At 43.4% G+C, this 18,179-nt stretch overlaps 1 protein-coding gene across 4 annotated transcripts in view; it reads left to right on the plus strand.

Moving 5' to 3' along the window:
- The window catches only part of LMBR1 (limb development membrane protein 1), a 151,821-nt gene that overhangs the window by 102,184 nt on the left and 31,458 nt on the right, over positions 1-18,179 (plus strand). For all 4 annotated transcript variants that reach the window (XR_012157623.2, XM_073334558.2, XM_073334557.2 and 1 more), the window contains 4 exons: positions 10,298-10,424; positions 10,963-11,031; positions 12,702-12,766; positions 14,417-14,489. Coding sequence is in view for 3 of the 4 variants with exons in the window: in XM_073334558.2 (XP_073190659.2) it covers positions 10,298-10,424; positions 10,963-11,031; positions 12,702-12,766; positions 14,417-14,489 (334 nt within the window). In the remaining variant the exon portion in view is untranslated. The remainder of the gene's footprint in view (positions 1-10,297; positions 10,425-10,962; positions 11,032-12,701; positions 12,767-14,416; positions 14,490-18,179) is intronic.

Here is an 18,179-nt window from a genome sequence, read left to right on the forward strand (position 1 = left end):
TTTATGGCAGGGTGGGAGGTTGAGGCAAATCGCCTGGCCACTGGTTACATGCAGCCAGACACCAGGGCGGTTAGAAGAGCACAGGAGGGTGCGGTGCACATCAGAAAAGCTTTGAAAACCAATTTCATGACTGGCCAGGCTACGGTGTAAAAGTTCTCTTTGTTTCTCCTTGATGAAACCCCCCGCCCCTTGGTTCACTCTACTTCCCTGTAAGCTAACCACCCTCCCCTCCTCCCTTTGATCACCGCTTGCAGAGGCAATAAAGTCATTGTTGCTTCACATTCATGTATTCTTTATTAATTCATCACACAAATAGGGGGATAACTACCAAGGTAGCCCAGGAGGGGTGGTGGAGGAGGGAAGGACAAGGCCACACAGCACTTTAAAAGTTTAAAACTTATTGAATGCCAGCCTTCTGTTGCTTGTGCAGTCCTCTGTGGTGGAGTGGCTGGGTGGCCGGAGGCCCCCCCACCATGTTCTTGGGCATCTGTGTGAGGAGGCTATGGAACTTGGGGAGGAGGGCGGTTGGTTACACAGTGGCTGTAGCGGCGGTCTGTGCTCCAGCTGCCTTTTCTGGAGCTCAACTATATGCTGGAGCATATTAGTTTGATCCTCCAGCAGCCTCAGCATTGAATCCTGCTTCCTCTCATCACACTGCTGCCACCTTTCAGCTTCAGTCCTCTCTTCAGTCCGCCACTTACTCTCTTCAGCCCGCCATCTCTGCTCCTGGTCATTTTGTGCTTTCCTGCACTCTGACATTGTCTGCCTCCCCGCATTTGTCTGTGCTCTATCAGTGTGGGAGGACAGCATGAGCTCAGAGAACATTTCATCACAAGTGCGTTTTTTTCGCCTGCTGATCTTCACTAGCCTCTGGGAAGGAGAAGATCCTGTGATCCTTGAAACACATGCAGCTGGTGGAGGAAAAAAAAAGGGACAGTGATATTTAAAGACACATTTTATAGAACAATGGGTACCCTCTTTCACGGTAAACCTTGCTGTTAACATTACATACATAGTACATGTGCTTTCGTTCCTCAGTCACATTTTGCCTCCCCACACCGCGTGGCTATTCCCTCATCCCTCCCCCCTCCCCGTGGCTAACAGCGGGGAACATTTCTGTTTAGCTATAAGCAAACAGCCCAGCAGGAATAGGCACCTCTGAATGTCCCCTTAAAAAAGCACCCTGTTTCAACCAGGTGACCATGAATGATATCCCTCTCCAGAGGATAACATAGAGAGATAAAGAACGGATGTTGTTTGAACGCCAGCAAACATACACTACAATGCTTTGTTCTACAATGATTCCCGAGTACGTGTTACTGGCCTGGAGTTGTAAAGTGTCCTACCATGGTGGACGGAATAAGGCTGCCCTCCCCAGAAACCTTTTGCAAAGGCTTTGGGAGTACATCCAGGAGAGCCACGAATGCCAGGGCAAATTAATCATTAAACATACTTGCGTTTAAACCATTTATAGTATTTTAAAAGGTACACTCACCAGAAGTCCCTTCTCCGCCTGGCGGGTCCGGGAGGCAGGCTTGTGTGGGTTCGGGGGGTACTGGCTCCAGGTCCAGGGTGAGAAACAGTTCCTGGCTGTCGGGAAAACCGGTTTCTCCACTTGCTTGCTGTGAGCTATCTACAACCTCATCATCATCATCTTCCTCGTCCCCAAAACCTGCTTTCGTGTTGCCTCCATCTCCACTGAAGGAGTCAAACAACACGGCTGGGGTAGTGGTGGCTGAACCCCCTAAAATGGCATGCAGCTCATCATAGAAGTGGCATGTTTGGGGCTTTGACCCGGAGTGGCTGTTTGCCTCTCTGGTTTTCTGATAGGCTTGCCTCAGCTCCTGTCTCACGTGGCACTGCTTCGGGTCCCTGTTATGGCCTCTGTCCTTCATGCCCTGGGAGATTTTGACAAATGTTTTGGCATTTTGAAAACTGGAACGGAGTTCTGATAGCATGGACTCCTCTCCCCATACAGCGATCAGATCCCGTACCTCCTGTTTGGTACGGTGGAGCTCTATTGCGATTCTGGGACTCCATCATGGTCACCGCTGCTGATGAGCTCTGCACTAACCTGCAGCTTGCCACTCTGACCAAACAGGAAATTGAAATTCAAAAGTTCGCGGGCCTTTTCCTGTCTACCTGGCCAGTGCATCTGAGTTGAGAGTGTTGTCCAGAGCAGTCACAATGGAGCACTCCGGGAAAGCTCCCGGAGGCCAATAGCGTCTGATTACGTCCACAGTACCCCAAATTTGACCCGGCAAGGCCGATTTCTGCTCTAATTCCCTTGTTGGGGGTGGAGTAAGGAAATCTATATTAAGAGCCTTTCAAGTCGAAAAAAGGGCTTAGTTGTGTGGACGGGTGCAGGGTTAAATCAGTTTAACGCTGCTCAACTCCTAGTGTAGACCAAGGCTTACTGGCTAAGTCTCTCTGAAGTAAAAAAAGTCTTAGACCATTTTTCTCCCTGAATCCAGGGGTTTAGAAGAGGAGTCTAGAATGCCCTCTCAATGTCTAAAAACCAGATTATCTTGAATGCCTCCTTCAAGGGCTCTGTGCTTCCCTCTAATCTCATAAATTTTTTTTCTCATGACCAAATGGAGCTTCATAGTATTGCACATGCTTTGCCTCTAATACTTCTCTGAAGAGAACAAATGGAGATTCATAATTTTACCAAAACTACTCCCTTCCAACTGTGACTCTTTTGGGCCAAATCTTATGCTGGTTAAACTGGTATAACTTGTTTGAAACGAATGGAATTATGCCAATTTACGTCAACTGAGGATCAAGTCCTGCATATTTACTGTAGTCAGAGTTAAAAGGTAAATACTGTGCATGGAAATTTTGTTTGAATTTTGAACGTTTTTGCTCTCCAGTAACTGAACGCTGAAGTTTCCAGTTTCATACTTAACATAGACTATTCCTGGGTTTAAAAAAAGTCTTAGCTAGATTTAGCACAGTCAAAATTAGTTATGGGAGATTGAAAACCAGCTACTGTTCACGTTCAGAAGGAAATCTTCAGATTTTAAAAAACTTCAAACCCAATTGCTGTTTAGTAAAGACCATTTGTGGTCTGTTGGTACCAGTCGGGGAAGTCTGCTTTCTTGGCAGTCTGCTTCCATGAGGACGCAAAGATGTCAATCTCGATGCTGGAGACATCCCCCAAGGCATTCAATACAGCCAGTGAAGAGGCTGATACAGAAGGCCAGTTGAATCTAGATCAGGCTTCCCAATCCCTGGATCTGCTCTTGACAGAGAGTCTTCTGTGAGAGTAGGAACAGTTTCTGGAGGAGGCCCTAGACTCTCTGAAGTGGGAGACCCAGGAACCCACTTTGGACTCTGACAAGGAGTAAGATTACTCCAAAAGCCATGGTAGTGAGGTACCGAGAGAAGTCCTTGGAGGCCAGGACCTAGATCTATGTCAAGACTGTGGTACTAATGGCAGCATTGAAAGTTTCCTGGTTATATCAGTGCCATGTGATGAGGTTAAGCTGGTATTGGGGTCCCAGACATCCTCGTTAAAGAGGCCAGTAAGGGCAGTACCAGACCTGAGACTGATGGGGCCACCAGAGACCACGGAACATTAAACGGTGCTGGTGGAGGATCTTTGTCCAAAATCAGCAGTGATGGTGGTACCAAAGGCACAATAGATTTCTCACAGCCACGTAGGCCTCTAGTGGTGTTGGCACCAAAATGGATAGTTGCTCTTCCATAAGCAGTGATAAAATGGATCGACTGATGTCACCAAGGAAGTAGCTGCCCTCGATAGAGTCAACTGCTCAGCTCTTTGAGAGCCACTGTGAGCTGGTTCTGGGGAGCAGCAAGCCAAACAGTGCACTCTACCATCAGTGCCAAAATGGCCTTCTGCTGCAGAGAAGTTGATGCAGTCTTTTTATGCTTCAGAGGACAGGAGTGGTCAGAGCTATTATGCCTTGAAGAGGATGGCCCTGATGAAGAAAATCTCCTATGGTCTCTGTCTGCTGGCAAGACTGGGAGAGCACTCCTAGAAGGAGTGGTCAGTGATCTCCCTTTTACCATTCAAGGGGATTCTGATGCTGGGAGAAGCCTCCAGGAAAATTAATCCAAAGTATTCTTCTCTCTGCTTCTTCATTCTAGATTTGAAGTCCCAGCAGATCGGATACCTATCTCTAATATGAATCTAATCCAAAACTTTAAGCAGTGAGAGTGTAGGCCACTAACAGACATTGGTTTATGACAGTCAGAGCAGGGCTTAAAGCCAGGGGACTTTGGCATAGGTTCTACACAATATGTGTGGACCAGAGGCCTCCGGAGCCTAATAAAAGAAAAGGGAAAAAAAAATCAAATAAACAAGGATGTTCAAAGGGCAGAACAAGCACCATCAGTTTAAAAAGGCTAACTGTAAGCGACTTTGTCCACAGAGGACAAAGCTGTAAAGTACAGATATGCTCCGACTGGACCACAGACAGTAAGAAGGAACTGAAGGAGGGGGTGGGAAAGCTCCTCTTATTATAGCCTCAGGTGGGAGCATGAAGAAACCAGGGCACAAATGGGGCTGCTCCTGTGGGTTCCACCAGGGAAAAGTATTCAGTATCAGTGCATAAGATGAGCACACACCTACAGAATAATGGACAAAGGCAAGCACTCAAAGAAGAACTTACCCCTTCACACTTCCTTCTGCCCTTATCACCTTCACCCACCTCTAATTACCTTCTATCCCTGTTTTTGTCTTAAGCAACCTTTAAGAACATAAGAATGGCCATACTGGGTCAGGCCAATGGTCCATCTAACCCAGTATCATGTCTTCCAAAAGTGGCTGGTGCCAGATGCTTCAGAGGGAGTGAACAGAACAGGGCACTTTATCGAGTGATCCACTCAGTCATCCAGTCCTAGCTTCTAGCAGTCAGAAGTTTAGGGACACCCACAGCAAGGGGTTGCATCGCTGACCATCTTGGCTAATAGCCATTGATAGAAAAGTTCACGGAGAATAGGTCTAATTCTTTTTTTAACCCTATTATAAGTTTGGCCTTCACAACAAGTTCCACAGGTTCACTGTGTACTGTATGAAGAAGTACTTCCTTATGTTTGTTTTAAACCTGCTGCCTATTAATTTAATCAGGTGACCTCTGGTTCTTTTATTACGTGAAGGGGTAAATAACATTTTCTTATTCACTTTCTCCACACCATTTGTGATTTTTATATCCTGTCTCCCCTCAGCAGTCTTTGTCCAAGATGAACAGTCCATCTTTTTAATCTCACTTCATGAAAACTGTTCCATGCCCCTAATCATTTTTGTTGACCTTCTCTGTACTTTCCCCAATTCTAATATAACTTTTTTGAGATGGGGTGACCAGAACAGCATTCAATATTCAAGCTCTGGGCATACGATGGATTTATATAGTGGCACTGTGGTATTTTCTATCTCTATGTCCCTTTGCTAATGGTTCCTAACATTCTGTCAGGGTTTTTTTTGCTTTGTTTTGTTTTTTTTTAAACTGCACATTGAGCAGATGGGTTTTAGAGGACTATCCACAATGACTCCAAGATCTTTTTGGAGTGGTAACAGCTAATTTAGACCCCATCATTTTTTATGTACAGTGAGTATTTCTTTTTTCCAGTGTGCATTACTTTACACTTAGCAACATTGAATTTCATCTGCCATTTTGTTGCCCCCTCCCCCAGTTTGTCAGATCCCTTTGTAACTTTGCAGTCAGCTTTGGACTTCACTATCTTGAGTAATTTTGTGTCATCTGCAGATTTTGCCACCTCACTGTGTACACCCTTTTCCAGATCATTTATGAATATTCTGATGTTCCATGTGGTTTTCCTTGCTTCTTTTCTACCCCTCTCTAGATTCAGGAGATTGGTATGCTTCCCTAAATTTATAGGATGCCTACTTCCATGCGGCAATTTGCCTTGGCCAAAGGCAGTTCCTAAGGCTTGTGATAGGTGGAAAAACTGTACCAGTTAACCATTCCATCCTTTGGACTGTCATCATATTTCACCAAATATGACTGTGGTGGCAGCCTGTCTCCACTGGGGGCATCCCTACCTGGACAGCTGGTTGGTATGGGATCACTCCTGTGATCAGGTAGGGACCAGTATCCATCCAATTCTCCATTTGTTCAGCAGCTTGTGCCTGAAAACAAACAGAGAAAATCCAATTAGATGATGAGTTCATTGGGGTGGTCCTGGATTCGACCTCAGCCAGGGCTTACCTGCCTCTTCCCAGGTTCCTGTCTATAGCGGCCCTCTGTGTGTCATTCAGAGAACACCCATGAATCACAGTGAGGAATTGCCTCAGGCACGTAGGTCACATGGCTGCTTGTATATGTGACCCCTCACGCTAGGCTGCACTTCTGGGGAATGCAGACATGGCTCAAGTCAATCTACCACGCTTATGTTCACAAACTGGACAAGTTAGTATTCATCCCAGACAGGGTGTTACTGTCTCTGAATTGTTGGATGAGTCAGGACAATATGTGAGGGGAAAAATTATTCTCTCCATTTCTCCCTCCTATGACTTTGATGACAGATGCTTCAGCCATGGGGTTGGAGAGCTCATTTGGGTGATTTCAAGCTCAGGCCTTGTGGGGCACCCATGAGGCAAGGTTATAGATAAACATTCTTGAATTTTATGCAATATTCCAAGCATGGCAACAGTTCCTGCCACACATTCAGGGCCATCAAGGCATCTCACCTGCTGGGAGTTCAGAATAGCTTGGTAGACCACATGAGCAGGTCCTTCAGTCTGGATCGTGAATAGTTTCTCAATATAGCTGTTCCAGGATTAATGTTTTGGTTAAGATAATTTTTGACAGTGGATCACAGCTCAACAAAACAGGAAATGTCCCCAGTTCTGTCCAAGAGTAGGTCACAGGCCGCTTTCCTGTATTTTTTGCTGTTCCTGTGAGACATAGGCTTGCTGTATGTGTGACACACTTTCCCCATGTTATTTTCAAGCTGAAGCAAGAAAGAGGCAGAACAATCCTCATGGCTCCAGCCTGGAAAGGGCAGCCTTGTGCTTGGACCTACAGAGGCTATCCACCCAAGAACCCTTGCGTCTGCCATGAAGAAAAGACTAGATATCCCAGAATCTCGGGCAAGTGTTGCATCTCAGGTGCTACACCTCACAATGTGGTTCATCCATGGTTAAACGTAGAGGAGGGGCACTGGTCAGTGTCAGTCCAGACTCTCTTGCTTGATAGCTGGAAGCCTTCTACAAGAGTTACTTACCTTCTTAAATTGAAGCATTTCTCCATCTGGGCAGCTAGCCACAGTGACTTTCCTACACAGCCCAAAGTCTAGAATTCTTTGAATCATTTTTTACATCTCAAAGAGTCAGGTCTGGTAGTTAGTTCTATTAAGGCACACCTGGCAGCAGTTTCAGCTTTTCACCCATGTATTTATGGTAATAGTGTTCTCTCCAATCCTATGACAATCAGATTCCTAAATTAGGCTGTTTCACCTGTCAGGGGTCCAGCTCCACCTTTGGATTTAAATATAGTCCTGTCTGCCCTTATGTGGGTCGTCCATTTGAGCCCTTAGGTTCCTGCTTTTTGTTATACCTCTTAGCAAAAGTGGCCATCTCAGTGGGCATCAGTTTTGCTAGAAGAGTGGGAGAACTTTTGCATGACTGGTAACAGATTCCCCATATATTATATTCTACACGGACAAGGTGCAGCCTAGGCTGCAACGTAAGGATTCCCGCCCCCTCCCCCGATGGTATCTGATTTCCACCTGAATCAGTCTATATACTTGTAGGTCTTTTTTCAAAAGCCACATGCTCACAGGGATGAATAAAAGCTGTATACTTTAGATGTGCGCTGAGCCTTAGCATTTTACCTGGACAGAGCAAAGTCCTTTGGAATGTCTTCCCAGTTCTTCATATCCTATGCAGGTTGAATGAAAGGTCATCCTATTACAGCTGAATGACACTCTAAATCAGAGGTGGGCAAACTACGGCCCATGGGCCACATGTGGCCCGTGGGACCATCCTGCCCAGCTCCTGAGCTCCCGGCCGGAGAGGCTAGCCCCCGGCCCCTCCCTGGTTGTCTCCCTCCCCAGCAGCCATGCTGCTGGGGGGCAGCACTCTGGGCGGCGGGGCTGCGAGCTCCTGCGGGGCAGCACGGTGGTGTGGCTGGATCCGGCCAGGTGGTGGGGCTGCCAGACATGCTGTTCTGAGCGGCATGGTAAGGGGGCTAGGGCATTGGATAAGGGGCAGGGGGTCAGTTGGATGGGGTAGAGGTTCTGGGGTGGAGGCGGTCGGGGAACGGGGTGGGAGGTTGGGTAGGCATGGGAGTCCTGGGGGGCCTGTCAGGGGGCGGAGTGTGGATAGGGGTTGGGGCGGTCAGGGGTCAGGGAGCAGGGGGTGATGGATAGGGAGTGGGGTCCTGGAGGGGCGGTTAGGGTCGGGGGGTCTTGGGAGGAGGCATTCAGGGGACAAGGAGCAGGGGGGTGGTTGGAGGTTCTGAGGGGGGCAGTCAGGGGACGGGAAGTGGGAGGGGTCAGATAGGGGGCGGGGGCCAGGCTGTTTGGGGAGGCACAGCCTTCCCTACCCGGCCCTCCATACAGTTTTGCAACCCCGATGTGGCTCTCGGGCCAAAAAGTTTGCCTGCCCCTGCTCTAAATGGATACCAGCTACATTGTTATGTGCTATGCTGCCAAAGATAGCTCGTCATCTGTGAAGTTATCAGTATGCAGTGTTCTTGTAGCCATGTTTGTCCCAGAATATTAGAGAGACAAGATGGGTGAGGTAAAATCTTTTACTGGACCTGGTCAGAGCACTCCTGCTTTCATGGCATTTGTGGGCAATGTCCCTACTGTAGATGTGTGCAGAGCAGCAACGTGGTTCTTAAGTGTTCCTACAAAAACTCTTGTGATGAGACTCCTAGCCGCAACTCCATTAATAGTGGCTTGGGAATCACCTATGGCGTAATGGACATATACAAATACTCGAAGAAGTGATTACTCACTTTCTTGTAACTGTTTTCTTCGAGATATGTTGCACATGTCTATTATATGACCCACCCTCCTTCCCCAACCCATTGTAGTCTATCATTAGGATCCCTGCACGAAGGAACTGAAGGAGTGGTGGGATGGATCCAGCTTTTATACTCTCAGTTGGAAGCACAAAGCAATTGGGATGTGTGTGGGGCTGCCACTACGGGTACTGCTTGGGAAATCTTTGGCATGGGCGCAAGATGCATGCACACTTATGGTGTAATGGATATATATATGCAACACATCTCAAACAATGGTTACAGAAGGCGAGTAGCTGTTTCTTTTTCACTGGTAACTAGAGTTCTTAGAGTAGATTTTTCAGTACAGGTTCACACACTTGGGGTGCACATGTGCACACAACAGAAGGCAGAATCCTCAGACAGGCCCTGACCACAGGGTAGTCTGGGGGACCTGTATTGAAAATCCTCAAAGGAGAAGGTTTCTTCAGGAAACCCAAGAAAATTAAATATAAAAGCTGTTAATGTAATCGCAGGGCTACTTACATTATGTTAGGGATGTGTGAAGAAAAATTTTAGGTTCTCACAGTAATACTAACATTTATTATTGAGTAGACTGCTCATTGTATTCTCTTGTATATTCTGTTTAAATTTGCGAACTTAACAATGCATTAATACAGCCTTTTACACTTTGTGCGTGTATGTATCATAGAATCTTTTTATATGCTTGTGTGGTGCATGTTTATTCAAGATGAAGTGTGTTCCACCCAATGTTGGGCACATTAGAAGTCTGATGTAACTGCAGCAATGATATGTGGCTAGATAGAGAGTGAGTAGTACTCTAACTGTACACTTGAGGGCTCTGTAGACTGTGAGGAATGATGCAGAAGCAATTACAGTTGAAGACTATTTTAGGTAGATGGGTGCATTGTACCTGTGCAGGGTTTAATGTTGGCTGGGCTATTTGGCTATTTGCCATAATTGGCTTTCCATTCCTTTGATTGGAATCATAGATAAAAATTTGCCAATCCACTTTGTTGGCTGAAAGTATTAGAAAAGTAATCCATCTTTTAAAACTGTCCTAGCAAAATCATAAGGTATAAAAAATTCTTTCTAGGATGGGATTAATGAGAACTGTAAAGCTTAAATAATTTTAAACAATTTTCTAAGGGAAAAAAGCTAGTCTAGGCAGTATGAGGGCATAAGCACTTATATGCTTTTTCCATTGTGTATAAAAATATCTTGCATGTGCTCTTACAATGTATGTGTATGTATGTGTGTGAAATTATATAATAATTCTTATTTAATTTGCCTTATGTTCAGAATATTTAAATATATTGAAAATGTTTTATTTTTCCTAGGGGATCAGAGCACGTATTTTGGAAACACTTGTTATGCTTATTCTTCTTGGGCTGCTTATCTTTGGAATAGTGTGGGTGGCATCAGCTCTCATTGACAATGATGCTACCAGTATGGAGTCTTTGTACGGTATGGAATATTTTTAAAAATAAGTTTAGCTGTGTACAGCATAGAAGTTGATGTTTTCAATTAAAATTCATTTATAGTAAATCCCCATACTGCATTGATTTTTTTTACTTTGAACAAATGTAACCCATTCCCAATCAGTACTTGATTTTTGCATTCAGCTAGTGTTTTTACATGATTCTTATGGCAAACTGAGGAAATTCAGCTTTCTTGTTCAGAGTGTCTACATACCTAATGTTAGAAGTAGGTTCTTCAAGTAGCTTTTAAGATACTTGGCTTTTCTTCCTAAAGTGTCAAGGAGATTGTTGTCCACAATTTTATAAACTGCTTAATTCTTGATTTACTTTTTAAAATCGTATTGTGCAATCCTGGAAAAGTCATTTCCTTAAATTGTTCTAACTTAAGGAAAGATCTAAGTTTAAGCCAGTCAGACTCAAAAGTAAATTTTCTTAGTGTTTGCTAACTACTAGTAAATAGATTCAAATAGAACATAAACAGCATATATTTAATAGGCTGTCACTCTTGAAAATTTCCTTTACAGATCTTTGGGAATTCTACCTCCCTTATTTATATTCCTGTATATCGCTGATGGGATGTTTATTACTTCTCTGTAAGTATTTTTCGGACTATTGTAGAAGAAAAGTAATATTTTTAGGTCATAGGAGGTTCAGGATTACTTTACTGCATATAACTTGAGGATGAAAAAAGAGTGAATTAGAGGTATTATGACACTTTCCCAAGTGCTTTTTTCACTTAGATTTTTTCTCAATTTGTGTTCCCATGCAGGTTTTTCTCTTATAAAACTTATACCTCAAACTTTTGGTTCTTGAAATATGTAAACAAATAGAATTAACATCTTTCATCTTAGGACCTCAGAACCTCAAAGCAATTTGCAAATGAAATGAACTAATCCTCATGCTGCTTACAAGGTATCCACATTTGTACAAAGTGTGGGGGAAAAAACCAGCATTGCACAACAAGTCAGGGACAGGAATTGATCCAGAACTCAATCTCATGTAATAGGCATTAGGCAGTTCTCCCTCCTTTGTGCCTGAAATGTCTCCTTATGTACCCAGAAAGGAAAATCCCTGACCCACTGGCCATGGTGACCTGGGTTCTGGCCAGTCTTACTGGTGGATCATTTGACTATTGTACATCCAGTCACTACCTCTGATCGGCCAGGGCCACTTAGAGTTTGACTCTCTCCCCCTTTGGGGAGGAATGGTGATGTAAAGCTACAGATCCCAGTGAGAGCCCACAGTTACCTTATAATTTGAACCATGTTTCTCTGCAGTTACTAAGAAAGGGAGAGTGGCCTTCTCCTTTTGACTGTCATGAGTTTTGTCTGAATTCTAGATAAAAAGTGTACAGCCATTGTGGGAATTCTGTAATTGGCTCACTACAAAGGACAGGGCCAGCAATTGTCACTTTATCAGACCTGAAGAACTTTGGATTTAGCTGTCTGATTTTAGGCACCAAGTCTGAAATTTTTTACATAACTCTTAAGGTTTGTACTGAAATACTGTTTAATAAAAATAGAGTGTAAAAGGAAAGGAACAACCCATTTCATTCTTCTGATACTCCTTGTTAAACAAGAATGCCTTTTCTAATAATGAACGTCATTTAGGTCTTCGCTTCTCCCACTTTCCAAATCATCACCTCCACCATCTCCCACATACATACACTGTTTGAAGGCAAAGGTGTTCTTCATGACCTTTCAGTACTGGAGATTTGTTACAACTGGCAGCAAATGGAGATACCTACCAAAATGTGTGAAAACGCCATTCTTGAGAACCACCTAACTTGTTGTTTTAAAATGCTTTTTGGTGGTAATGTCTTCATTAGTAGTGTATTAAATGAGAGGTGGTTTTAAAAATTTGTAAGAAATTTACTGAAGCTATTATCAGCTTAATAAGATAGGAAGCAAAACTACATTTATGTATTTGTGTAAAGCCGCAGTTAACCATTTATTCAAAGTATATGGCAGCAGATATGTAAAGAGTAGCCAGCTTAAACAAAGGAAGGGATCTTTGATTACATTCTACTCCATGCTGGTAAAAAGTTTTGGATCACCAGTTTATAATCTCAGAACCAGGCCCAGGGGATTGTTCAATATTCCGTGAAAGCTGATATTTCTAGTGTGATGGTGGAGTACAGAGGTCTAACCAAAATGTAGCTGAAAAAGAAGAATATTCAGTTATAAGTAAGAATATGTTCATAATGTAGATATAATTGCTGTGCATTTTCTAATCAAGGTTATTTATATCTTTTCCTCCACAGTATGCACGCCAGTGGGGCTTTCACGAATGTTTACAGTGATGGGTCAGTTGCTGGTGAAGCCAACAGTAAGTACAATGTATTTCTACACTTTTGACAATATTTTAAAATAGAAGATACAGTACCATAGCCATATTCAGACAAATTTCTTTTTGCAAAATATATTGCTTTCACATATTAAACAATGATAATTGATTGTGCTACTGGATTGCAAAACTTTCTGGTATCTGCACTTTAAAACCAATGCCCTATGTTTTACACAATGTGGCCCCAGTCTAGCAAAGATTTATACATGTGCTTAACTTTAGTAATCAAGTGACTACTAATATGCTTAAAATTAAGCATTTACATAAGTCTTTGTAGAATCAGGGCCTGAGTTGCTCCTATTGGGATTGATTGTAGAATATTTTTCATGTTTTTGTTTTTAAATGTCTATTTTAATTTATAATGCCCAATTCTGTAAATCATATGTAATTACTTATTCTAGAATCACTGAATTTATGCAGTCATATATACGTGGATAGTAACTTTGCTGTCTAATTCCACTAAGTTTCTATAATTTAGTATAGAAATATTGAATAGGTAAGAAATAGAACATCTTGGTTTCATAGCATCATATCTGTGCTCTTCATAAAAATTTTCTCTGGTGGTATTTGTTTTTTCCAACTTAACTGACTAGCTTAATATATTGTATACACTATGGTTGAATTAAACACTACAGTATTGATATTTTTTATTTGCGGTAATGCCAACTGTGTGTTAGATACTTTCCAAACACTTAAAAAGGCTGGTCCCTGGTTTGAGGTGCTTACAGTCGAAGATCAAATGAGAGAGGTTTGGGAGGGGAAAAACAACAGAGAACTTATGTACTAGGGAACTTGGTTCACTGTAGGCAGTATGGCAGAAATGAATTTGTAAGAGGGACTTATATGTGGATGTGGTAGAGGCCTTATGTGTGAATTCAGAGAAGCTTATTCTATACATGAGTGCTGCATGAAAGAAGGCATGGAGATGACTGTGTGAGAGCATTAATTTTTTTCCATTTCATTGCCCAGTATTTTTGGGAATAAAATGACTGGTAAAACCCTACTTGTGACATTGGAGAGCATAAAGCATTTCCACACCTATTAAGTTTTTTAAGCTCAAGTGCTCTGTAGATACACAAAACCTAAGAACGTCACTAAAATTACATGCTTTTTCACAACTTCACTGGCAATTTTGCCATTTGAAATGTCGGACTCTGTGAAAACTGTTTTGTCATGTAAACTTTACAGTAATTGTTTTTACAAACTCTGCAATTCTTCCTTTTTGTAGTCTAGTCAAATGTGAAGTTTGATAAGTTGTCAGCCATTTTTTATTTTTTTGTGCACAAAATGATTAAAAAAATATGTTTGGTGTAACTTAAATGACTGAATTTAGCTTAAACTCCTCTTAACCCCCCTTCCCCCTCCCAATTCCTTTGGACTGAGACTAATCAAGGTTTTAGACCAAAAGGAAAGTTTTATGGGACAGTTAACCATGTGATTATAATTAGAGTTCTGAGTATCTTTAATCATAGACAATGTGATAATATTTTATGCAGCCTTCTTGTACCAGTAATGTTTATATTTTCTTCAAAAGTAGTTTTAATCCAAAAAGTAGACTCATAAATTCTGGCAAGCAAGATATCCATTTAAATGAATGTGTTTATCAATTAGCATTTGCATTTCTAATTTCAGATCCTTGAAGACCTGGATGAACAGATATACATCATCACCTTAGAGGAAGAAGCAATCCAGAGGAGACTAAACGGTACATGTGTTGTGTTGTGTAATATAATATTTAAACCAAAGAAAAACAGCACTTCCTGGTCTTGAGCATTCATTTCACCATAAGTAGGATCTCTTACCTTGTCCTGGAAGCTGTAGGCTTTCACTCATCTAAACTATTCCATGCCCCTACTTGCACAGAACCATGAGGATCCTCCCTGTTTTATTTTATAATATCTGTTATTGGTGGTTTTCTGATCATGTTCAGGAAGTCTGTCTGTGATGTGAAGGCTCAGACTAATTGGCAACAAGTCAATTGTTTTGCCACTACAATCAAACATATTTCTAAAATGCTATAAGTAAATCCTTAGTCTAATTTGGAGAGGAATCCAGTTACTAATAAGATACTGGGTACTGTAAAGAGGAAGGATTTCTGCATTTTGTCAGCTTAGGAGATGAGTGCTCACTTGGTGATCCTTGATTTATTTTTTAATGAATTATTAGCTTAAATTTTACATATCAGAGCAGCTTTCCACAATCCAGAGTCTCCCAACAGAGAATTTTAAAGTAATCCATTACAGTAGGTTCAGAAAGTTTTAAGTAGTTCATGCTTTTTAGTGTAACTTTGCTCCTCGGCTGTGTCTTTCATGTGATCTCAAAGCTCTTCATAAACAGTTATTAGTGAAGTGCATCTGTATAATGTTGCAAACACTAAGATTTCAAAAAAAGTTGAGTCTATTAAAAATCATGATTTTTAAAATTTTTTTGAAGGTTTACCTTTTTAATTGATCTGTTTTTAACCCTGTGATACATCCCCAACTTGTGTGACCGTTTTCAGAGTGGAAAAACGCCCTTATACGTAGGTTCTGCACCCGGCCTGCTGGTGTCTCAGTCTAATCACTCATGGGAGGCTTTATTATCTTCCTCTTCTGCCAACTTCCTGTCAACGCCTTCCCGCAAACTCTGCTCTACTGGATTTTTCCTCCATTTCCCTTCAGTCTTCTGCCCTCACTGACATTTCTCTTGCCCTATTTCCCTGCATTCTTACCTTCAGTCTTCACTCTACATTCCCTTGTCCCCTTGTTGTTTTCTGTTTGGGACATGCAGTGCTACCGTCTTCTCCAAGGTGTTGATAAATTGTATAATGAATTGGTTGACCACACTTTGGTTCATTATACAGTATGCTCGAGACCAAATAATCAGTTTCTGTCTGGTTTATTAGTATGGTACAAGAAAAGGTTCTATAGGATACCAGTTTCTAAAGAGCAGTCCTGTGTAGCGATATTGCATTCACCTTACGCAGAAGATGTGCTCCCCAAAGTTATGTTCTTAGTCCTCTTTTTATACCTTACTCGTGCAACCCTTCTGCCAGTTGTAGTCGGCAGCAACAAGGGCTGGGTTCAGTATCTAGGGGCTCCTTTTCAATGGTACAACACAAAACCGGCTCGATCCCCCACTCATTAACCTGGGAGAATTACACACCACCCTTTGGGTGTCTCCGAGGCAACACTTCCCCTTTTTCAAGCACAGAGTCCGAGTGTAAAATAGGAATTTCTAATAAAAGGAGGGAAGTAACCTGGCATTAATTTGGGAAAACGCCACAAGCAGGATTCATAAACATAAAGTCATAAACAAAAGACCCACCCGAGAGTAGGTTGGGCAATGTCCCTTTGACTCAGGTTATTAAGTCCAGCAACTAAAAAATGCCCCTTTCTCCCTCCACCACACTGCACTCCCAGTTGTTGTCCTTGGTCCGGGACGACCCAGAGTTCAGAGGTGCATCTGTGTGAGCTCATCTCCCACTCTCTGCTGTTCTGGAACGTCTTGACACTTAACACAGCTCTCAGTGATTTCAACTCTGTGATTTCAGCTGTTAATGGGAAAACCTCATTGCTAGTGCAGACTGGGCAGTTTCTTGCATCAGAGACACTGTCCCAAAGCAGATCTAATGCTTAGGCAGCTTATCCATGATTTCAGTTCTACTGGTGTGCAACAAGACTCTCAGTTGAGTCTTAATCCTCTCTGTTGTTACACAGTGGAGAGAGAAATGATCAAATGGTGTCTAGGACCTTTAGGTGGGGCCCACACCATCAGGTACAAGTACCTGTCCGCACCCTCTGTCAACTCCATTGGGCTTTGGCACCCATATCCCCTGCCTACCACATGCAATTTAGTTGAGGGTTAGTCCCTCAATCAGGGTATGCTAAGCATAGTTCAGCTTCCCTTGATTCACACAACAAGAATAACAACACTTTAGTACCTCTGCCCCAACAGCAAAGTGACTTTTGATCCAACACCAGCCAAAAGTGATCATTTGGGAAAACAGCCCCATCATGCTGAGCCCCTCAGCACGGTGGGTGTGCCCATGCAAACAAGGTTGGCTCCTGAAGTCCCCTTCCTCAGTTCATCACTAGATGTCGGGGAGAGCTCATTTGGACCCTGCTTACACATGTTTACCAGTAAAAGGTACTATATACCTCACCTGAAACTGGATTCAATTAATCAACTTTTTACCTTGTTTGTTTCTGGTACCAAGGTGTACCCTTTATCTTTTGTTCGAAAACTCATACATTCCACATACTAAGAGGCATGAAGATACCTTCTAGGCCTGTGCCAGGATGGATAGATTTGTGAGGGTAATACCTTTTCTCTTGCTATGAGGAAACGATTGTATATCATTATGTTGACAGTTTTCCTATCTACTTAAACCAAAGTTTACTTCAGCTAATGCAAGGTGATACGGAATACTTAGCATAAGTGAACAGGACTTTAATAAAGGTACAAGCCAGTTTGGACTAGATAACTGCTATTTTAATGTTTAATAATATGCATATTTAAATGCTTGGAATAAAAGTATTATGGGTAGTATTGTCAGTACAACCTGGCTCCCATCGATGTAAACGCCCTACTACACCGACATAATAACTCTACCTCCATGACAGGCATAGGGCTTATGTTGGTGTAGTTAGGGTGATGTAGTGTCCATGTAGACACTGCGGGTTTCTTGTATTGGCTGTTGGCTGCCATTTTCGTTAAGTGAAATTGACAAGAAAGCCCGGCGCCAGCTCCCAGCCAGGTTGCTGCCCAGGCTCCATACTCTGAGTCAGGCTACTCAGGCCGGCTGGGCTCCCTGCTCCCCAGGGGGAGTCCTGCTGCCCCTCGGGGTCCTGGCTTCCTGCTTCCTGCAGGGAGCCTGGGTGCTGTCCAGACTATGGGCTCCCTGTCCCTCACTGGGAGCCTGGTTGTACTGAGACTCCCAACTACCCACGCCCCGCAGGATCTCCCTGCCAGGGGCAGGACTCCCTTCCTCCCCTCCTCACCTCTCCCTGGGCTTTCGGCTCTCCGCTCCCCACTGGGAACCTGGAAGCCACCCAGTTTCTGGGCATGGTGTTCACTGCTGGGTGCAGCCGGGCTCCCAGTGGGGAGCCAACAGCCTGGGAGGCTGCCCATCCAGCCGGGGTTCCTGAGTGGGGACCCGAGGGCTGGGGGGCAGCTGCTGGGCTCCGAGCAGGGAGCAGGAGCCGAAAGCCTGGGGACAGCCAGGCTCCCAGCAGGGAGCTGAGAGCCCAATCTCTTTCCCCCCGCCCCCACTGCCCCTCTTAAGTCATCGGAAGCACAGCTGATGAGGAAGCACACCACCGACAGAAGGAGGGTAGTGTGGACATGCCGTCAGTTCCAAAGGGCAATTCATAGATTGAATTATGGGGATACTCTGTTTCTGAACTCTTTTCCT

Source organism: Lepidochelys kempii, chromosome 2, assembly GCF_965140285.1.
Source record: "Lepidochelys kempii isolate rLepKem1 chromosome 2, rLepKem1.hap1, whole genome shotgun sequence".
Taxonomy (NCBI): domain Eukaryota; kingdom Metazoa; phylum Chordata; order Testudines; family Cheloniidae; genus Lepidochelys; species Lepidochelys kempii.